Source organism: Corvus hawaiiensis, chromosome 1, assembly GCF_020740725.1.
Source record: "Corvus hawaiiensis isolate bCorHaw1 chromosome 1, bCorHaw1.pri.cur, whole genome shotgun sequence".
Taxonomy (NCBI): domain Eukaryota; kingdom Metazoa; phylum Chordata; class Aves; order Passeriformes; family Corvidae; genus Corvus; species Corvus hawaiiensis.
Window position 1 is genome coordinate 37,555,723 of NC_063213.1, and position 22,370 is coordinate 37,578,092.

At 37.3% G+C, this 22,370-nt stretch overlaps 1 protein-coding gene across 4 annotated transcripts in view; it reads left to right on the plus strand.

Annotated features, from left to right (window-relative positions):
* The window catches only part of SNRK (SNF related kinase), a 38,708-nt gene that overhangs the window by 10,556 nt on the left and 5,782 nt on the right, over nucleotides 1-22,370 (plus strand). For 3 of the 4 annotated variants that reach the window (XM_048301060.1, XM_048301077.1, XM_048301086.1), the window contains exons 2-6: nucleotides 56-153; nucleotides 1,487-2,180; nucleotides 15,327-15,468; nucleotides 18,379-18,591; nucleotides 19,642-19,776. In XM_048301060.1, the coding sequence (XP_048157017.1) occupies nucleotides 1,592-2,180; nucleotides 15,327-15,468; nucleotides 18,379-18,591; nucleotides 19,642-19,776 (1,079 nt within the window). In that variant the 5' untranslated portion in view covers nucleotides 56-153; nucleotides 1,487-1,591. The remainder of the gene's footprint in view (nucleotides 1-55; nucleotides 154-1,486; nucleotides 2,181-15,326; nucleotides 15,469-18,378; nucleotides 18,592-19,641; nucleotides 19,777-22,370) is intronic. The other variant, XM_048301070.1, reaches the window with a different exon arrangement.

Sequence of the window (22,370 nt, forward strand, 5' to 3'; positions counted from 1 at the left end):
CCTTGTCTAGGTTATGAAGTTTTGGAAGTTAATTGATTTCATTTAAATTTCACAGGGGTGGAGGTCTCAAACTGAATTCTATGTGTTTTGTGGAAGCAGACAGCTGGATGGTGAAGAGGTTGTATCATGGCTCCAGCTGAGAGAAGCGGTAAGGTGAGCTTGTTAAACATCAGAGAATCCTCATAGGACCCCCAGCCTTGTAATTGAATTAATACGAAACCAGGTTCATTAGTTTCACTGTCTGTGAAATAACTTGTTTAGCAGGGAGTGTTTTTAATCTAAAGCTTACATTTCAACTTGAAAATAACTAATGTAAGGGTCTGTTTGTTTCCCATCTTCCTTTTCAAAGATTATCTTTTTGAAGTTCAGTTTTGAAACTGAAAAAATATTCTAAAGAGCTATGTTTTCTGTATTTTAGAGTTGGCAATGAGCCATTTAATTTTCATACTTCTAACTACATATTTCTATCTTGCACTCAAAGTTGGAGAAATGGTTAGCTTTTTGATAGCTACAATTTTTTATTTAAACATCAATCTGTTAACAATGCAGGAAAAGGTTTTGGGAGGTTTTCTATGACAATGGGACGTAAGACCTTCAAAATCAGTTTTGAACATTAATATTTTATAAGTTGGGTCTTGTTTGCTTAAATGCTAAACACCAAGTGAGCAGGAATTCAGTATAAAAAAGCTGAACTCTTGAGTCTTCTCTGCTTCCTTCCCACTCCTCTTCCCCTTCTCCTCACTCATTCCTAGGACTGCTGAACATATGCAGCCTACCTCCAAACTTTTTATCACCAGTTTGTATAACTTCAGTCAAAATATTTAACAAGATATTTTATTTGCAGTAAGTACATCCAACCCAAATGTTTCATTTCAGCCTTTAAAGCTTTGTTCATTTGCTGTAATTATAGTATTGATTGATAATGCTCAAGCTAATTAGAGTAACAAAATTAAGTATTGTATGTCACTCTGAGCTTTTCTAAACAGAAAGCTGTTAAAAGGGAGGAGGTAGAAGTCCCAAGTCATGTCATCAGAACTTTGTATTAGAGCTGTTTGATGTGCAGTGTGAAGGGATGTGCCAAAAATGAGATGTATGAAGTATGTTCCTTTTGCTGATATTCTGTGCTGCCCAGCTGTTTCATAATGTATCTGGAAAAGTTACATATTTCATCTTGGTCAATTTTAACCGTCCTTATAATACCGATTTCTTCAAGTGCTGCCTGAAAGGTTTCTGACTCAAGACAGTGAAGGCCACTGAATTTGGGACAAATTTTCATTATTGCAGTGTTGAAACTCAGTTTCTTCAAGCATACTGATAATGTGATGTCAGAAATCTGCAAGTTAGCACAGCCTGGCTTATTGCAGAAATTCCTGAAGATTATTAATAAATAATCTGTAGTAATCTGCTAATATAACTTGGGGTAATTACAGGATAATAATTTTGCTTACTCTTATACAAGTATATAATCTTGTCTCTTTATTCTTAGGTATGCTTGGCAGTGATTATGGACTATTTATTTGCATCAGATACACTTGTATGAAAATACCACGTTTCCAAAGAGCTTGAACATTATTTCATCTTCTGAAACAGAATGGCAGGCTTCAAACGAGGATATGATGGAAAAATTGCAGGATTGTATGACTTGGATAAAACTTTGGGCAGAGGCCATTTTGCTGTGGTCAAACTTGCTCGGCATGTCTTTACGGGTGAAAAAGTAGCAGTAAAAGTCATTGACAAGACCAAACTGGACACTCTCGCCACTGGACATCTCTTTCAAGAAGTCAGGTGCATGAAATTAGTGCAGCATCCCAACATAGTGCGGCTGTACGAAGTGATTGACACCCAGACGAAGCTGTATCTCATCTTAGAGCTAGGGGATGGTGGAGATATGTTTGATTACATCATGAAACATGAAGAAGGTCTCAATGAGGATCTGGCAAAAAAATACTTCGCTCAGATAGTTCATGCTATATCCTACTGCCATAAACTGCATGTAGTCCATAGAGACTTAAAACCTGAGAATGTGGTTTTCTTTGAAAAACAAGGACTTGTGAAATTGACTGATTTTGGCTTCAGCAACAAATTTCAGCCTGGAAAGAAGCTCACCACAAGCTGTGGATCTCTTGCCTATTCTGCTCCTGAAATTTTACTTGGGGATGAATATGATGCACCAGCAGTGGGTATGTATGTCCACTTTGAGTTGAACCAGTAATCTACAAACGTAAATACCATGATCTTGTACCTCTGTTTTCTGTTTCAAGATAATGCCATATGTGGAAGCCAGCTAATTGGTAAGAAGTAATATAACCTGGATGAGCTGTGGATGAGTTACTGCTGGAGCAGCTCTTGTTTGAAGGAGATACTCAAAACATTCTCAAAAATGCTTAAAAGTTCTTTTTGTATGAAATGATGCAATTGTATACATTGTAATTTTTTTTTTTTAATTAATTGTAATGTGGATGCAATGGGTATATTTGTAAATACTTTGTTAGAGAGAGCCCATCTTCTTTTCGGAAAAGTTGCCTGTTTGGAATTTATTTTTAATGTGACCCCACACTCTGTTGTACCCAACCACTGGTGATAATTCTTTGCTCCATTTAGCCATGTAAGAATAGCATTGTGAGCCCAGGCTGCTTAGATGTTCTGCTGCAAGGTGGTGGGAAGCCATTTGTACCAAGTACTAACTCAGCTATCAAAGGAGGAGATAGGGAGTTAAAGAAAGCTTCAACTCCCTCTACCCCTTCTCTGCCCTTTTTTTGTCTGAGAAGTGAAAGTAGCAGATGAGTTCCCAGTTGCTCCTGAGTGTATAAAAGGTAAAAGAAATAGTAATGTGTAAATTAGTCTGCATGTTTCTAGCTGCAAAGCGGAGCGTGCAGGGTGGACTACTACATATAATTCTCTTACTGTCTTTCTTAGGTCTACTGCTTATTCTAGTAGAAGTAATTTTCAGTCGTTTTAGAATAGCTGTAAACATTGATAGGGTCACTGAATATTGTCCTGTAGTCATATAGATTGCTTAAATCTTAGCTGAGGTACATGAGTGAGGTACAGGTCACTTCTCCAGCAGGTGTAGGTACCTATAATTCCAAACGGTGCTTCAGAAATGGCTTCTGGTAGTCAACATGCCTCTTGTTCTTGTTTGCTCAGTATCTGATACTTTCACAGGTGTTAATAGCACCCATTAGGACTCCGTACATGGCTGTGTGTGTTTTGTTATGTTTCATAGTAGTGACTGTAGTGATGGTTTAAATTAATATAGAGTTGTCTGGGTTTTTGCTTATTTTCCTGAGGTAAACAAGCAGCTAATTTTGTGTGCTGACAGGCATACAAAACTGTTGAACTACAATTCTTGCATTATTTTTAAATACAAATATTTTCAGCTATCAGGTATTATGGTCTTTGCCTAAACATTTGAATAACACTTCATGGCTTCTGACTTTGAATAGGTGTTGTTTTTCTGGGTTTTCTGGACTTGAAAGGAATTTTGGATCGCTGTTATTTCCGGGTTTGCAAATCCATGTTGATGCTGGAGTGATACTTTACAAAATTATTTCTATTTAGAGACAGATGTTTTAGATGAGTCGTTCTGGTTTTATTAGTGGCCAACTAGAGCTCCTAAGTTGTTCTGTGTTCTCCTGTGTCCTTTTATTTTGAGAATTTCCTGAAGCATGAGTGTAATTGATAGCTGTAGCCTTCAAAACAAGATAGAAAAGTGCATTTGTTAAATATTCTGTACAGTGCCTTATGTGAATTTTTTCTTGAAAAATGGAATTGCGGTGAAATTTTGGAGGATGAGCAAAAAATTAAGTTTTGATATTGCTGCCCAGTTGAAGATGCTTGGGAAAAAGGTGGTGTGTGGAGATTAATGGGGGAGAGGGAATTAGGAGCATTATGACCAGATGGTCCAAATTGAATTACATAGTTAATAAAGCATGCTTTGGACCTCTTAATCCTAAGTGTAATAATGTTTGTTATAGGACTTTGTAAACAATTAGGGAGGTAAACTTCTGAATAGTACTAAAAGAAAATTTTTGAATGGATTCATAGAGGGGGAAGTCTGGCTAATATGGAATGGATTGATGTGAAAAGTAGAAAAATTAGGAAAAAATGAAATTGTTTTAACTGGTGTCTAAGGATGCCAATTATCTTCTATTTCGGAGAATATTTGCGTACACATCAGGGGTTAGTTTTTGCTTACTTATTCCCCATGCTGTCTCAGCTACTGGATACTTAAAACTTCTATCCTAGTTGACCAATTGCAGTGCTTGTATCCTAACATTTTAATGGCATATTTTTCATCACTCTGTAATGCACTACAAGTTCTCTATGAAGTACTGTCAGTTAACAGAGTAAAAATACCAACATTTACTACAAGATTCCAATAAGGTGATGACCTTGAAGGGTCTGGATTTTCCTTTTCTACCTATGGGTAAAAAGGTAAGATACACTATACAAGTTTTCTAAATTTGATTTATGTATTTTAAGTACAGAGATTGTGGGGGAAGAAAAAATAGGGCCTTCTTTAAAGCCCTCTTTCCCCAAAGAAATCCTAAACATAAGTTTAGGATATTTATCACTAAAAATGTAATTATGTAACTGAGAAACCAGCTTCTGCAAACTTGAAAGATAAACTTTCATGCTGGGATGAGGTTGTACTTGTGGACTAGGTGTATGTATAAATTCAGAAGTAGAAATTTTCAAGACAGAAATTGCATCAGTTACATTGTGATGCGAGTAATGTGCAAGGTGTGTATATTTAGCTTGAAATAGTGGTGGAGTGCTGTCAACTCATTCAGCTGTTGGCTGAATGGGGCTATTAATATTGCAATAATAGTGACTGACAATGGCAGAGATTTTTCTGCCAGTTAGGATGAAATTACATTACCGCTGAACCAATCTAAAAACTTGTTCCTTAGTAAAAAGGGGGTCATGCTTTCCCCAGTGCAACTTACATGGTCATGCCCCCTTGTGAGAATCTGACCACTTGAAATCCAACTCAGTTCACTGAAATGACAAATTGAAATGGATTCCCCTGCTTTTACACTCTGTGCATATTAAGGTACATTTGCATTCATTATATTTTTAAAACCCCACACCTGTTTTTATTTATGGAAAATTGTTGCAAAAATCACTGGAAGAAAAATCAATTGGGGTATATGATGGGGTTTTTTTGGCCAAAGACTTTGCCACAACCATGGCTTTTGGATCTCTTATGAATAATATTAGAATGAGTATATAAAGGAAGATAATTTATATTTTGTTTCAACAAACAGCTGAAATATTTAGGGCAAATCTTTGTTAAGTTATATGCTTATTAAAGGTAATAGAAAAGCTTGCTTTATGAAAACATAACTGTTTCAGCTAGTTGAGGGATTAATCTGCCCTTTGTGATGTCACTTGAAAATCTGCACACTTGAAAAGAGCCTAGTTAATTTAGGTCTCTCATTTCCTTTTGTGTTTAAAGCTGTAGTTACAATGATGCAAGAGGAATATTGGGCAATGATATATGTTCCCAGGGCTTTTCAAAAAGCTGAGTGAGTTAGATAATGAGAAGTTCTGTTGCTTGTAGTTTCCCATCTTTTTTTCATACTTAATTAAAATTTGTTCTAATCAGAGGAAAGTGGGAGGACTGTTGTTGGACATAAAGTTCATTTCCTAAATGAAATGGACATGCTACTTTAGATCAGAGTTCTGTCGAGAGCAGTGGTGTGATACTGTGAATTCCATCAGTATTTAAAAGTTGATAACTACAGACGAGAAAGAATAGTGTGCTTCTGGTAGTACTCTTCCTCTTGCTCTACCAGCATCAGCAGAGATTGGATTATTAAATAAATAGAAATTGCCTCGTTCCTAGGTGATGAAATTTAGTTGGAGTTTTTCAGATTAGTTGATTCTTTCAGCAGAGGGCAAGTTCTATTTTGGCATCTCTACAAAGTGTGAAGTGCTGTGTAGGCTACAGTAATGCTGGAAGACACAGACACTTGTGATAGGTTTGTATTAATGTAGTTGGGGATCTTGCAATGCATGGAAACATTTGCAGAGTAAATTCATTCTTCTGGGGATGAGAAATGGGCAAATTCAAACTGTAGCATTGGAATTTTGTATACTTACCATAGTTGAGCACTGGCCTTTAGAAAAGTACTGTAATGCACAAGTAACACTGTAGTTACCATCACAGTTACTTAGCACTGCAGTCTGTCATCACAGCAACACAAAGAATGGTTGCAAGATGTTCCTCATAAAAGACATGACAATCTTGAGGATAACAAAGAATTTATGTTCTGTGGCAATTTGTATGCAGGTAGTAAAGTTTATTTCTAATGAAAGAGTTCAGTTTTCATGCAGTATGCTATCCTTTGGTTCTCCCCCCCTCCCCCCCCCCCCAGTCTAATTATTGTATTGACAAAAAAATACTTTTAGTGCTTAAAATTGAGGATGTTATGCTGCAGCGATTTGAGCCTTGTATTCAGAAGTGAAGCTTTGATGTGATGGGGCTGCAGTGAACTGTGCGAATTTGGGATCCTGATAACTTCTCAGTAAATCTGAGCAAGCTAATATTTATGAAGTATAATTTATGTTCTGTTCTGGATTATTTTATGCAAGTTTTCATGCATTCACCAGTGAACTGCTGGGTGAAGCAAAGAATAATTTATCCAAGTGAAACTACAGAGAAGAAGCTGTCAGGATAGGCTTCAGTTACCGCCATATCAGCTAAACTGCAATTTAAGTATAGGGATATAGTTACGTTGCTGTGTTTATGGGAGAACTGTTTTCATAGTATTTCAAGCTGCTGTTGTGGAGCAAGCCTTCGTTATCATGAGTACATCTCCACAGCCAGGAAGCTTAATGTCATATATCTTTCAAATGAGTACTCAGATTATTTCCAGCCTGTGGCTGACTAATTTGGCAACACAGATCTGGTGGGACCAAAATCAGTAGCATACTACCTAGCTATAAACCAGATGCCCAAGTTTTGCATTCATGTGTAAATCATGTATTCAGATGTTAATTTTTTATAAATAAAGTACAAATTATACATTATACAGCTAAAATGTGTAGGAAAAGATAGTCCACAGAAAATATGAAGAATTTTTAAGATACAAGGAGCAAACTGTCTTTATATACCAAAAAAAGAACAAAGTCATTGCAGTGAAACATGTACATGTGCTGTATAGACTTTAATATGTCCAATGATTTTGAGAACATGTTTATAAAGAAGAAAACTTCCTTTTATATTTAATTAATATTGGGTTTTATTCTGGCTAATTATTTTCTGGAGCAGTAGTATTGGAATTCATGCAGAAAATGTTGGTTTAGTTTAGTTTCTTAATATAGATTAGTAACTTTTTGGGAGCTAAACAACAGACACCAAAGGAGATGAGATAGATCATATTTTTAAATGCAGAACTGATGATTTGGAGTAAAACAGGCCATTTTGGAATAAAGGCAAGTGGCATGTGTTCAGTAAGACATTTCAGTGGTGGTGTTTTCAGTTAAAATCCCCTTATTGAAATTTGAGATGCATTAGTTACTAAAAAGGAGAAATGAACAACTGTTTGTATTTTAGTGGTTTTACTTAACCAGCAAAACCCATGCTATTGACTTCAGGGAAAAATCATGAAATCATAGAATGGTTTGAGTTGGAAGGGACCTTAAAGTTGGGTTGTATTCTCAACCCTCTGCTGTGGCAGGGACACCTCCCATTAGACCAGGTTGCTCAGAGCCCCATCCAACCTGGCCTTGAGCACTGACAGCCAGTGGGGCATCCACAACTTCTCTGGGCAACCTGTTCCAGTGCCTCACCACCTTAACAGTGAAGAACTTCTTCCTAATATCCAATATAAACCTGCCGTCTCTCAGTTTAAAGCCATTGGCTTTTGTTGTGTCACCACATGCCCATGGAAAAAGTCTCTCTCCAGCTCTCTTGTCGCCCCCTTTAGGTACGGGAAGGTGCTCTAAGGTCTCCCCAGAACCTTCTCTTTTCCAGGCTAAGCTACCCCAGCTCTCTCAGCCTGTCTCCATAGGAGAGGTGCTTCAGCCCTCTGATCATCTTCATGGCCTCCTCACTGCAGCAGGTCCATGTCCTCCTTATGTTGGGGCATCCAGAGTACGAGTACTGGTTTGCCAGACTGAATGAAAATAGGAATCACTTCTGAAGATAAGACTTAGTTACTGATGATTGTGTCTTAGTCAAGCAAGATAACTTAGAACAGACTGTTTCACCAGACAGATGAGCTAATTAGGAAAATAATTTGCCAAATGCCATTTGCTATTTATGCTCTTTTTTGGAGGAAAGGGGGAAAGGAAAAGATTTCTCCTAATTCTCTTCTCTGCTATGTGTCCTAATAGTAATATTGATTGGATTTATAGTGCTTTAAAATAAAGAAAAACCCCAGTTCTGCATGTTAATTTTGAAAATGTTAGCCTTGATTGTGGATGTTTTCTTCCTCAGCCTTCAGCAAGGGAAAAATAAATGCATTTTACAAAGACAAAAAAAGTTAACAGATGGTAGCATCTCTGAGAACTACAGAGGTCAGTATACAAGTTCATTCAAAGCCTTTTTCATTAAAAATTAAAGAGTGAAAGAATAGTTAAATCAGCTAAAAATTTGAGTATCTATGAAAAAATAATCCTTGTTCTATACTCTTAATGCTTGAAATTTTACTGGTCCAATTTGATCATGATCCAGATTTGTCAGTAGTCTTTGCACATGGCAGTGTAAAAATACTTCTGATATATAGAAATGTTGAAGTGTTTTAACACAATTACTCTATACCTTCTCGCTACTGACTTTTTATGCAAGGGATGCAACTTTTTAAAGATTTTTAGCTTCTACAGGAGTGGAAATACTTTTTCTTACTCTCCTTTTGAAGCACAGGTGTATCAACAAGCACCATTCAAATGATTCAGTAGTATGATACCAGCTTTTATCTTTTGTACTGTTGTATATAATGTTTCATCACTATTTCTAACAGAAGTCTCATTTACTGCAGTGTTTCACTTGTCATGTGAATTTTTACTGTTTAATTGTGTTTTGGTTCTTCAGACAATTATGTGGAGCTGTGCTATACATTTGAGTATTCATTCAGTTTCCCTCAGCCTGTGAGTGGGTTCTTAAATTCTAACTTGTAACAAGCATGCTTGCCACTTACCCTCCTGAGCTACCAGCCTGTACCTGCTCTTGAACCCGTCAAGGTTCCACTCTTCAATGCAAATGAAGTAGTTCACAATGGGGTTTTTGTGTCTTGACTTCAAGAGAGCAGTCTGCAGGTACTGGCCAGTTGTTGCCTAGTCATGAACGTGCCCAGAGTGCAGAGATACTGATGATTTTACATAGAGTTGTTCCTATTTAGCTCTGCATACAAGAACTAGGTATTGAAGTGCTGATGTGTTGAATCTCTTCCAAGGCTTGTATTCAACAGGTTTCTGTTGGGCTTTCTTCATCAATCTGCTCTGAAGAGGTAGCAGCAGCAGTGGTAACATTCTTCAGTGTCTTAACACAGTGTTTAGAGTAACTGCCCATAATCCTGGAAATTTGGGTCCATTTCCACCCTTCATTTATTTACAGTCTGTTGATACCTCTGTAGCGGCAGAATAAACATGTAAACATTTGTCATCTCCATAAAAGTTGGTTTGTTTCCTTTTAGCTTAAGTGGCTCCTAGCAGAAAATAACTAATGTTCAGCTGTTACAGTAAATACTGTGAAGAGAAATTTATAAAACCTGGCTAAATTTACTCAGTATTACAAATAATTTTTGTAGAAAGATCCGTCTTAGCAGCTGAGCAATATATACTGTAAACTGTTGAGCGTTTCTAAATTTAAGTTAGGAGGAAAAAAAAATCCACCCTTTTTCCCATCAAGGTCTGAAATAAACAACTTCAATAAGCAGACTCAATTTACATTATATGTGTAAATGCAAATGTGTCTATTCCAAAATGAGTATGGATTTTTAATTGCTTAAAATCACAAGTTCATATAGCATATATAAAGTGTGACAAATGTCTGGCTTCTGAGGAATGGTAGAAATTTGAGGAAATACGAAGCTATAAGCATCCCGTGTCACTTTAGTTGTAACTTACTGAAATCGTAAGTACTTATTTTAGGAGTAAATCACAAACTTCAGAAAGCAGTAAGTGACTAATGAAATGGTGAAGTAGATGAACATGGATATCCTTTGTGGAGTGTGCAGACTTGAACACGACAGATGTTTGACCACCCTGTGTTTACGACAGGCGTAGCACAGACAACTACTGTTGTAATTTGGTTTCTATGGCAGTGACTTCACATTATGTAAGGAAGTTGCATATACACAGCCCTGGTTGTCATGGTTCATGGTCCTTTTCTGATTATTTAATGGCTTGAAAACAAAAAAATATTCTCTACTGCAGCTAGTTACTACTGGTTTTATTCTTATTTTATTCTTGTCATAGCAATGACAGTTTCAAGCTACTAGTACCCAATTTAAAGGCTAAATTCTATCTTGAGATCTTCACAGGGCTTGTGAAAGAGACCTTGATATTGGCTACTGCAGTATAGAACTGGCCTTCCTTTAATAACTTGAAGTTTTGCAGGTTATAAGAATGCTAAATGCATGCAGCATGTTGGGCCTAATTTCTGCTTTCCATCAGTTTTCTAAAGAGAGCAAATTAGATGACCCTTGAAGGACAGAAATAAGCAGTTTCCAAAAAGCCTTCATCTGCTAATTGCTAGTTATTAAGAGTAGGAAGAGAACTTGAAATTGTGAAAAATAAATTATTATTTGAATCTGCATTTTAAAGGTGGTCTCTGTAACCCTTCTCTTCCTTATGTTCCTTCAATTAAGGGTCTCAAATCTAAAACTGGCACTGATTATGACAGGACCAAACTGTGGTAATGAACACTGTTGTGTGTGGCTTTGTGTATTGTTTGGGGAAATAATAAAATTTGGTAAATATGCATTATAATAAAATAACCTCTGATTCTCCTTTACTAATTACTCTAAGACAACCCCGCTTAAAGATCCTGCATCTTTCAGCCAGATGACACTATTCTGGAATAGAAGAATTCTCCAGAATGAACTGTGATTATTATATTAAATGGGTGAACAAAACCAGTATATTTAGAGAAGAAAGCAGTATATTTACATGGTTTTTTGCAATTTATTTTCTGATTTGACTGAAAAATATGCAGCTGTGTTAACAAGAGCCTTGTTAAAGGTGTTGCATCAGTCATATGGTTGGTTGGCTTTAGTTGCATGAGGAGTTGCAAACAATTGATGTGGTCTGGTTAAACTGTGGCACAGAAAACGGACAAGGAATCAACCCCTTGTCTGGAGAGTTTGCATATGAAGGGGCAGGACAGAACTCTTGAATGTGTTCTCTCAGTACACCTGCAGACATCTAAATGCTTGGCTCTGTTTCCAGAAATGAGAGGCTTGCTATAATATGATATTGGAGGGCTTGTGAAGATGTTGCTAAGATGACATCTGTCTTTTGACATAGTAAGGTGTCTCGATTTTGGAGACAAAACTTCAGGAGGAAACACTCTGGAATGAGTGTCTCCTCCGAAGGGAAAAGGGCCTCCCCTTTTCCTCCACCAATAAGACAAGTGGGTCACAGCAAGTGAGAGTGGAAAAAAACCAAACAGTTTATTAACACATGAACAAAACAGGGTAGAACAGAATTAAAAAGAAAAACCAAACTCAAAATACAACAAATTCCCAGAGAGGGAACAGACACGCGGGCTCGGACCAGCCAGGGCCACCCCGCGGGGCCACCCCCGCAGGCTCCCTGAACCAGCGAGGAGGGAAGGGAGGTAGTGAGGCAAGGGGAAGGAAGGGGAAAAAAGAACAAGAAAAGAAACCAACTGAACTTTTTCCAGCTAGCCAGAACACAAAGGAAACCAAAAAGCAGCACAGCGCTCCCGGCGCGCTCCCTGCCGAGCCCCTGGAGCTGTTGGGCTGAACCGTTCAACTGCCCCCTCCAGCCCCTGGCTCCAGCCCTGGCCCTGGGTCCATCTTAGAGGCACAGCGTCCTTGGGCATTGAGCGGATGGTTAAGGAATAAAGCGGCTTCATAACATCACCCCAGGACATAAGGTCTGCTCTAAGCCTCCCAGTGATTTTTCAGTCTTACATGTAGATTAGACTTTCTCAGGCACACTATCTTTTTGCTTCTGGGTTATTAGTAGACTTTTAAGTTTTGCTGAGGCTGCCCAGCTCTGTCCATGACACTGCAGGCTGAGTCATTTTAGTCACCTTGGCTGTAGGTGCAGTGAAGTTGATCTTTTTTCAGCTGTAAAAATAGGCTAAGAATAAAAGCCCTATAATTGTTTCTGTCCACTGTTGTTTCTTGGTCACATCAGAATAAATGTCTGCTATGCTTGCAGGGTAACAAAATACACATTTATCAGAAAAGTGTAATAGGAAGCTTTTCCTGTAGTATGTAAGAGTGAGGTAAAGTATAGTTGTTGCTGCTCTAGTGCTCTTCACTGAGAGGCTTAGAATATCCATGTAATATGCCAAGGTTAAATAGTCTTAAGCACTGTTTTTAGTTTCTAAAATAACTTTTTCGGCATATACATGATGCTCTTTTAGTGTATATTTTATGCATTAAACAGAATTTGTGATATAATAAAATACAGTAGCAGTTCAGTGCATGATTTATATTTCATTATTAACAAGAGTTTGTATTCTATTTTTTGTGCTGCTGTGTTAAAATTATTTCATTTTACTATTTTCAGCTCTTCTTATCTGGAAAGACCCATGGGTACAGAGTGCAAAATATTAGTAACTAGTGAAAGAAAAATAGACAAAATTCTCTGTTATGTGCTGGCTAATCAGTAATTACTGTTTTATTTGTCAAAACATAAAGGTTGATGTCTAATGGACATTGCATAATGGCAAGCAATAGTGGTTTGGGGGTTTACTTTGCATTTAGACAATCAGTTGGATTTTGCTTCTAAAAATTATTTTTTATTTTTATGAAGTAAATGTGCATAAATGTTTATCTAAATAACTTCTGGAAAACTAAAACAGTACCTGTTATCACATATCCTTTCAAATTGAAATACAGCGAAGTGAATGTATAGCCCGGAGAGGAAGCCATGTGTGTAAAATAGGAAATAAATTAGGAGACTACCTTTTAATGGAAAATACATAAAATATGTTCAGTATCTGCTCGGTGCAGTTGAAACTTCAAGGTCTGATAGAATTTCCTGTGTATGGTGATTTCATGGTACTTTAATTGTTGTCTTTGATTGCTGTCCTTTTCTCAGGACTGTCTTACTGTTTTTGAGCTTGATTTCTTACACTACTGTCTTCTCCCTTCTGTTCAAAGTTTTTATATGCTTACTTTTAACTACCAGTTTAATTATATTGCTCCCTTCCCCAATATTTTTCTCTTGGCTTAAATTTAGCCAGTATTTATTGCTTTATTATAACAAATGTAATTTGTCTGCAATAATGAATACTATGTGGACTCTTGTAAAATACTTCATTGCTTAAAGGACGCATGAAGCATTCTGTTCTGTTGTGGGGGAGTATTGAACAGAATACTTGGATAGATCAAATCACAACTTAGGTCCCAGGCAAAGTTAAAAGTCTGGGAAGATATTGATAGCCAAGAGATGACTGTTCATAGAAATGCATAAATTCACATGTCTTTTGTGCTTGCAAAAACTTCATGTAATCTGTTGTGTGATGGAAGATAGATAATGCACCAAAAACTATTGGCTGCTTTGAAACTAAACAGCAGCAGAAAGACAACAAGTATCAAAGCACTTATTGAATCTGTAAACATCGTGACTGTCATGCTGAATTTACAGGTATACATGATATACTCAAGATGCTGAGTACCTTCAGGATTGAGGCCCTAGTGAGCATAGCAGAAATCCAGTAATTGAGCTTAATATAAGCAAGTTTTACTACAAATTAGAGCTCTGAAGAAAATCATCATGTAGTGTTTCTGTTCTCCTCTGTCAGCTAAACCATAAGAAGAATAGGTCATAACTAGCAAAATGAGTAATTGTTCTGAGGATGGATCTTTGTGATTTACTTCATTTAATAAAAAGTTTAGCTATCCTTCAGCATGAAATGCATGTAAAGTATTTTGAATGGGCCACAGAAAGCAAGATGCAGTTGAGTAGCTTATGTGGATCCCTCTTGCAAGCCCTTCCAGGAAAGAGCTCGTGTGCTCTGTGTCCCAGATCACTGGCGGCTGCTCTCTCTTCTTTCCTTGGGAGGTGCCTGCCTGATCATTTCTCAGCTGTTTGGTTTTACTGGGTACAGATCTGTAACATGTTAAGGGTTTAAGACCCCAAATTGCTGCTGAAATTCCCAGAGCATGGAGTTGTAGCTGAATTTTAAGATGATGGCAATTTTATAAGCATGTATTGGAGCGAGTTATTTATTTTTCTGCAATATAATGTATTTCATAATATTTATGTTTCCTTTATTGAATGCAGTGACTCTCATGAAATGTTTTCTTCTAGGTGGGCTCTTAATAAAGATCTGAGCTAAATATTAGCTAAACCAGCTACAAGGCTTCATGCCCCAAAGTGCTTCTTTTTCATCTTTTGGTATGCCATTTCACTGGGGAACAGGAGAGTTGTTAAATGTTTATTTTACACAAGCAGGAATTAGAAGGAAACAAGAAGACTCCCAGAGTGTAGTAGAAATCACTGTTAATTGTTATGTTTGGATATTTAAAAAAACCCCCAAAATCAGCACCCAACCCCACTATTCCCCCACTATACACTTTGTAGTATCATTGGTATAAGAAGCTGGTTTTACATAAACTAATTTAGTTACTGTTGAAGTGCCAAATTTTAAAGCAACACAACTGAGGAAAAAACATAGCAAAAGCAGTCTTACTGAAATAAGTGACTTTCTTTGTAATTTCTTACACCGTAGAGTAACATGTAAATCTAGAGAACAGTTTACATGAGTCCTTCAGAAAGTAATGTATTTTGAATACAAATCTCTTGAATAACCTGTGCCTACCTGTTAACAAAAGGGTAATGAATTCTTGCCTTCTAAGTGACCAGATTATTTTCAGCTTTATCCAACACTGCTGTCAAAAGTGTTAATGCATCTCAAACTGTTATGCATCCTTGAAGGAATGAATTCTGATTTTTTTCCCCCCTTTCAAAAACTGTAAAAGCTGTCAAACAATGGAACTACTGTATTTTTTACTTCAGTGGAATTGCAATTTCCATAAGTAATGCTCATAGTGAAGAGTACAGTAATCACCCCAATATGCATTTTAAGAATATTTCATGGGTTGGATGGTAATTATGTCTGTATCCTCAACGTTTGATTTTTTAAAATATGTACTTTATATTTACAGATATATGGAGTTTGGGGGTCATCCTCTTCATGTTGGTCTGTGGACAACCACCATTTCAAGAAGCAAATGACAGTGAAACTCTGACTATGATAATGGACTGCAAATACACAGTGCCACCACATGTGTCCAAAGAATGTAAAGAGTAAGTAGAGTACTAAACAACTTGGAAGCATTCACAGAAGTGGATTTTCATTACTTTGGGGAGTTCCCCATAGCATATTATCAATGTGTAGAATATTCCTTGATGCTCTTTCTTTTATGTCTCTCAGTTGTCATGCATTTTATAAAGAATTGAAGAAGTTACTCAGTACTGATTGACTTTGGCCAACTCTTGATGGACAAATTACCAGATGGTGTTGAGATTATTTTGTGACAAGGGTTAGGAAGATACTGCTGTTAATTGAATTCTGTCCAAACAAGAAGTTAACAAAACCTGTCACACAGCAAGTTTTGCTCATCTCCTACTGAAATTGCAACTCCAAATTAACATCCTAGGCAATCAAGGGAGAAAAATACTTGGTCTGGAAATACCATATCCACTTCGGAATCGTGATTGCTTTTGATGCGTTGTTTTTCTGCAGTGTTCACTGGAGCTTTTTTATTTTTATTGATATGTTCCAGTATTTCCCATGTTTCCCTATTGGTTAATCGCCTTCAGTCCTTTAAATATATATCCCAGTTGCATCACTTAGACTATTTTAAAATGTTTGTCTGGGTTCTTGAATCTGCAGGAGACTATCTTTTAATTTTCAATATGAAGAACCAGATGCCTTTATAAATGCTTGAAAAATGCATTTAGTTCAGTCAAAAAATCTAGAGCAGCATCTAGAATTCTGTTGTTTGCCACAGAATGACATTTTGTCACAGCTGTGGTCATAATGACTGTTCCTTTCTTTACCTGTCATCTGTGCAGTCCAGGAGTCTAATGCATAACATGGTGAACAGCATCCTGGCCTGCATCAGCAACAGTGTGGCCAGCAGGACCAGGGCAGTGATCATCCCCCTGTGCTCAGCGCTGGTGAGAGCACATCCTGAGTCCTGTGTTCAGTTTTGGGCTCTCAGGAAAGACATTGAGGTGCTGCATTGTGTCCAGAGAAGGGCAGTGAAGCTGGGGAGGAGCTGAGAGAGCTGGGGGTGTTCAGCCTGGAGAAGAGGCGGCTCAGGGGAGACCTTACTGCTCTCTACAACCACCTGAAAGGAGGTTGTAGCCAAGTGGGGTCGGTCTCTTCTCCCAGGTAACAAGCAATAGGATGAGGAAATGACCTCAGGTTAAGATCAGATATTAGGAAAAATTTCTTGTCAAGCATTAGAACAGGCCTCCCAGGGAAGTAGTAGAATCACCATGCCTGGAAGTGATGATGATTCAAAAGTATTGTAGATATGGCACTTAGAGAGATGGTTTAGTGGTGAGCATGGTGGTGCTATTTTAGTGCTTGGACCTATATTCTATAATTCTGTGCCATAGCTGGTGTTCTTGTCTTGTCATTAGTGTCTAGCACCCTCCAGTAACATGGAAAAGCTACCATGAGCTTGAAGAGTTTCACATACAGGAAGAGGTTTAAAATACAATACAGGAAGAGGTTTAAGAGAGAGCTCTTATCAGTGAATTGTATCAAATCAATCTCCTGAGATGCTGCATGCTGTGCTGAGGCCAGGAAACTTATCTTTTACAGCCTTTTGCTTAATATATTTGCTAACACTGATTTGCTTAAATGTCCAGATCTGCTTTCTCTGTATGAAGCATGGACAATGTGCAACCAGTTACTCAGGTCTTCTATAGGTTAGTTTTTATGGAAAAGTCTGGGAATGTTTAAACTTCCTGCTTGGAGTGAAAGCATTTGTGGTTTGAGATGCATAAACAAGCTTCAAGCAGGAGGCACATGTGCTGCATTTGTGTGGTTTTACTACAGGTGTAGTTTAAAAAAAAAGTCAAATTAAGTACGGAGTTTGTTCTCTTTCTGTCATAATATTAACAAAAGCAAAGAAACTCAAGGCTCCCATGTCTCACCCCACCTTTCCTCTTGGTAAAGGCAGAGACCACAGCTACTAAAAATAAATGTGCCTTTTTTTTTTACTGTAGAATTTTTAAAGAAGGTTGAATTACCCCCCACTTTTAAATCCATACATCATCTCACACCAAAAAAAAAAAAACCCCAACCCCAAAAAACCAAACAAAAAAACCCTGTAAAATATTGTGATTACCTTTGGGCTTTATGTGTGGCCTCGCAGTCAGAAGTTGCATGGTACAGTGTAGTTAGTGCAAGAAAAAGCACTGTATGATATGTATGATAACTGGAGAACATGTTGGAGCAATACAGTTTCTTTGTAACCTTGGCATTAAAACCATATATCTGTATTTGTTGTACAAAGCCAAAAATACCTCCCCCAAGAACGTTCCATGTATAGTAAGTGAACAGAGATGTGCTGTGCTAATGAAGTCTTCTTTCTCTGTTTACTTGGGGAATTTATGCACTTTCTTCCCAGCATTTGTAAAATCTCAGTATTGGCCCATTAGTAGATTTGTCACTACATCATCCCGGAGAGTGTATTGGTCTGTTTAGGTTTTGTTCTATGCAGGTAGGCAAATCACAGTTTTTTCAAGGATACTGAAGACTTAATTGTCTGATACTTACTTCAGAATAAAATATTTGTTTATCTTGCCATTCCATATACTTATTGACAGCAGCAATAATAAAAAATCCCATTTCTATTACTTTACTAACTAGCTGGTAGGCCATCTGTGACCTGTAGTTGCCCCATAAGACCTACTGAAAACAAATAAATGAGAAAAATCAGATTGTTTATCTAAGTACAGTAAATGAAAACTGCACTGTTTATGATATTTAGAGTTTTAATAAATTGTTTGTTTCAGTTCATCAATATTTGAAATGTCTTTGAGACTAAATAATTTCCCATCACATTGTTTACTTTGAGACTTCTGAAGATCCATGTGACCTGACAGCAGAAAATGTCTTCCTAATGTTGCTCTTACAACAGCTGCTTTTTTAAACACGCGTGTGCATTTTTGTTTAGATTTATTTTTCATTCACAGTCTAATTACACGGATGTTGCAGAGAGACCCGAAGCGAAGGGCATCTTTGGAAGAGATTGAAAACCATGCATGGCTCCAAGGAGTTGACCCATCTCCTGCAACCAAGTATAATATTCCTCTTGTATCATACAAAAATCTGTCTGAGGAGGAGCACAACAGTATAATACAGCGCATGGTTCTTGGGGACATCGCAGACCGAGATACCATTGTGGAGTAAGTCGTCACTTCTCTAAATGCAGTTTGTTTGTGCATCTCTCATTTTTTATTCAAGAACATCATGAGAACCTGGGCACTTTGGGGTTTAAATATCAGGCCATTCAGTTAACAAAACAAAGTATTACAGTCTTGCTCTGTATCAGAAATACTTAAGTATACCCAAATTTATGACAAACTTCAAGAAAATGTGTTGGAACAGTGTTTTGATTCTTGCAGTAGCCATCTTGACTAAATTTAAATGCTTTAGAATCCATGCTTTTACTTGTTCTTCACCTCTCATGCATATTTGGAGGTGAAAAATTCTAGCATTTTTCCCTTAGCGCAATTCCAGTGCACACAAATTTTTGTTAACTTAAAACGTTAACTCCTTTTATCTATGTAATGCATAATAGTCACTCACTGAGGGAGCTTGCTAGAAAGCTACATAGATTCTTCTAATAGATAAAAACTGCTAAATTTCTAAGATATTCCCCAAATTTAAATAGGTCTTAAATATTTTTTCCTTTTTGTATGTGTTTAAGCTGTAAAAAACTGTTGATGGGGAAGGGGAAGCAGCAGTCTCACTCCTTAAGCTTTTAGCTGTATAACAGGGGCATCATCTCTGTTACAATGTCTGAGTGACACTTACTGGCTTATGAACTTTTACTGTAAACTCAATATGACAGCCCTAAAATAATGAAAGTTTTCTTCCATTTGTTGCGTAACCAAATATTAGTACTTTGTGGTTGTATGTGCCAGTGGGAAAGCCCATCACTGGTGCAGAACATTAATAAAAAACACTGTTATCATTTAAAGAATGTAAAATAAAAAATAATTTCTTGGATGATATTCTGAGGACGTTTTCTTCCAATTATAGTTGAAATTGCTAGACTTGTTGGCTCTTTATTTTTAATAAAATTAAGGCATGCCCGTCAAAAGATCAGAAATGGGCAGTCCTGTTTTCAGGCACTCTTCCTGCTGTGGGAAACACAGGAAGATGTGAGATGCATGTCCAGTTCTTAGAAACCACTGATGGATGGGTTATTTCATGTTTTGTGCTTTCCTCAGGGCATTGGAGACTAACAAATACAATCACATCACTGCTACTTACTTCTTACTAGCTGAGAGGATCCTGCGAGAAAAACAAGAGAAGGAAATTCAGACCAGATCTGCAAGCCCCAGCAACATCAAAGCTCAGTTCAGGTGAGAATTAAGACTCTAAATGGCTGGGGGGGGGGGGAGGGGGTGGCACTATTTTGGGGTTTTTTGTTTGTTTTTTAAATTGTCTTAATGAGAATATTAAATTGCTGAAGTACTGATTTCTTGAAAACAGTAAAATACTCATTGCAAATTTTAAATGTCTTCAAAGTGCTGTGGAGACTTCAGGAGCTGTTCAGAAATGAGTTGCACATAATATTTTCAATTCCTACCCTTCTCAGGAAATGACAAGGCAATTTGAAGTCTGTACCTAAAGAGACAAATTTTCACACCTCCTAGAAAAGGGCTTGTTCATTGACCTTCAGCTCCTCATACAAATTGTGTTACATAATATCCCTGGGGAAAAATTAGTTGCATAATCCATAAACCTGCTGATACAGAATCAGTTATAAATGAAAAATCACTCTAAATTTGATCTGTAGGTATGTTTTTTCATGTCAGTTGCTGTGCCTGTTGTGTAAGCAAAATGGTTGAATTTATTGTTTTAATCAGTCACTTAAAGACATTGCAATAGGTTTTGTTTGTTTGACAAAAGCATGAATTAAAAAACTGTTTTAGTAAGGGTCCCTGGGATTTTCAAAGCTTAATCTTGTGACACAGTAAAACTAAAAGGGGAGAGTTGGGATTCTGGCATGTAGTTGGTATTGGTATGCTCAATTGTTCATTGGCTCTGCAACCAGTTATCGAAGCATCCCATATTTTCTGTTACAGCAGAATGGGCTTCAACAAAACCAACCAACCAAAAAAAGAAAACCAAAACCAAACCAACCAACCAACCAAAAAAACCCAACCCAAAAGGCAAATAGTATAGTTTCCACTTGCATGTCGATACTGGAGGATGCAAGTTTTTGAGCAGTTCTTTTGCTTAAACATTGGGGTTTTTCTTTCCTAAGTTAAGTATTAAACTATCACTAGGGATCTGCTGGTATTGGATAAAATATTCATTGGCCCATCTTGACAATTGTTCCAGTGAAGATGGAGGAGGTACTGAGGCATTTCCATTAACTTTCATCCTGCAACCTCCAGTTTTTTCAGAAGTTGCCTATTGAGGTAAAATATTGGTAACTGTTACCAGCAATAATAACAATTGTTAGTAGATAATTTATTAATGATAAAAGAATACTAAATTTTGTGCTGATGTTTTGCATTGCTAACTCCAGCAACGTCTTCAGTGTTGTTTAGCTGTAGGATTTAGAGAAAAAGAGAAAATAACTTGTTCATTCCAAAGGTTTCTTTGTGCCAACTTTCATGCAAGGTCACATGTGAAATTATTTAATAGGAATAATCATAGGAGCATAAATGCTGGGATGTCCTTCTGGTGCATAGTCATAGTTTCCTTGGCCTAACTGATAAAAGTAAGGTACTACTACTTGAAATCTAAAAAATACGGACACTTGTTATAAATTAAGGACTCACATACGGGAAAATAGGTTAAAGTCTCCATTGGTTGTCACATTGGATTTAGGCTTGAGATTTTAGTGGCATCTCTTCTGAATACCATTCTGTGTCCCTGAATTATGAGTTGATGCTCTATATATTAGAGTGTTTTCAGTATCTTTGTCATTTCCAAGTGGGACTGCACCCTGCACTGTGTACACTTAAAGATCATTCACTCAGTGGTCACTGATGTAGGAAATTTTATCTTATGTGGTTACAGGTACTTCAGAAGGGTTATTGTTGCGGGCATTTAAGGGTCGCCTACAGAACCAGAATGGTCTGGAGCTGGGTGTGACAGAGCTCACCTCTCTTTAAGGGCAATACTGTAACTTTGACTCAGCAGTTCTCTCATGATGGATCATCCTCTTATTTTCATGTCAACTTCTTTAAAAAACAAATCCCATCAAATATGCCTAATACTAAGTATTACTTATAAAACAAATTACTTCAGAGGAAAACCTGGAGTTCACCTTCACATAGAAACTCTAAAACTGTAAAGTTGGCTTTTGAATTGTGTGGGGTTTTTTTCCTTAGTGTCAGTGTCACTCTTTCAGTAAAGTGCAACCCTAGTTATATAAGACACTGGAACAAAAAGTTCAATGAATCTAAATCTTTATATGAATTCATAAAATCGGAGTAGCTGTAGCCTGCCCTTTGAGTATGAATTTCCATAACAAGGACATCTGCACAAACTCAGGAACCCTTGCTCTAATGGTCCCAGTGCCTGTTCTTTGCTTCCATGATGGTTCTAAATTCCAAGCGTTTCTATAGAATGACCTCATGGAAAAGATAACAAAGTAGTGCATTAGTTTGATTTTGAGACCTTCAGACATAAAAAAACCCACCCAAACTATTTAACTTGCAACCTGGAGCTTCTTTTCTGTCCCACTCTCCCCTCAGGCCCACTGGGATTAAAGGGAGAGGCAGAAGGGAAGGGAGGCAAACATGGGCTGCTATGAGAGATAAACATACTGTAGTGAGGAGGTTTATTGCCTGGCAACTAGAGTACTGTAAGATACTATATTTGCTCTTGATTGTGACAGCCACAGAACTTTCCTATTTTTGCTGACAAACCAGTCTGTTCTTTAAGCATGGCAAGTTCCTGAAAGTTTTAGATCTTCATTTTCTGTCATATTTATAGT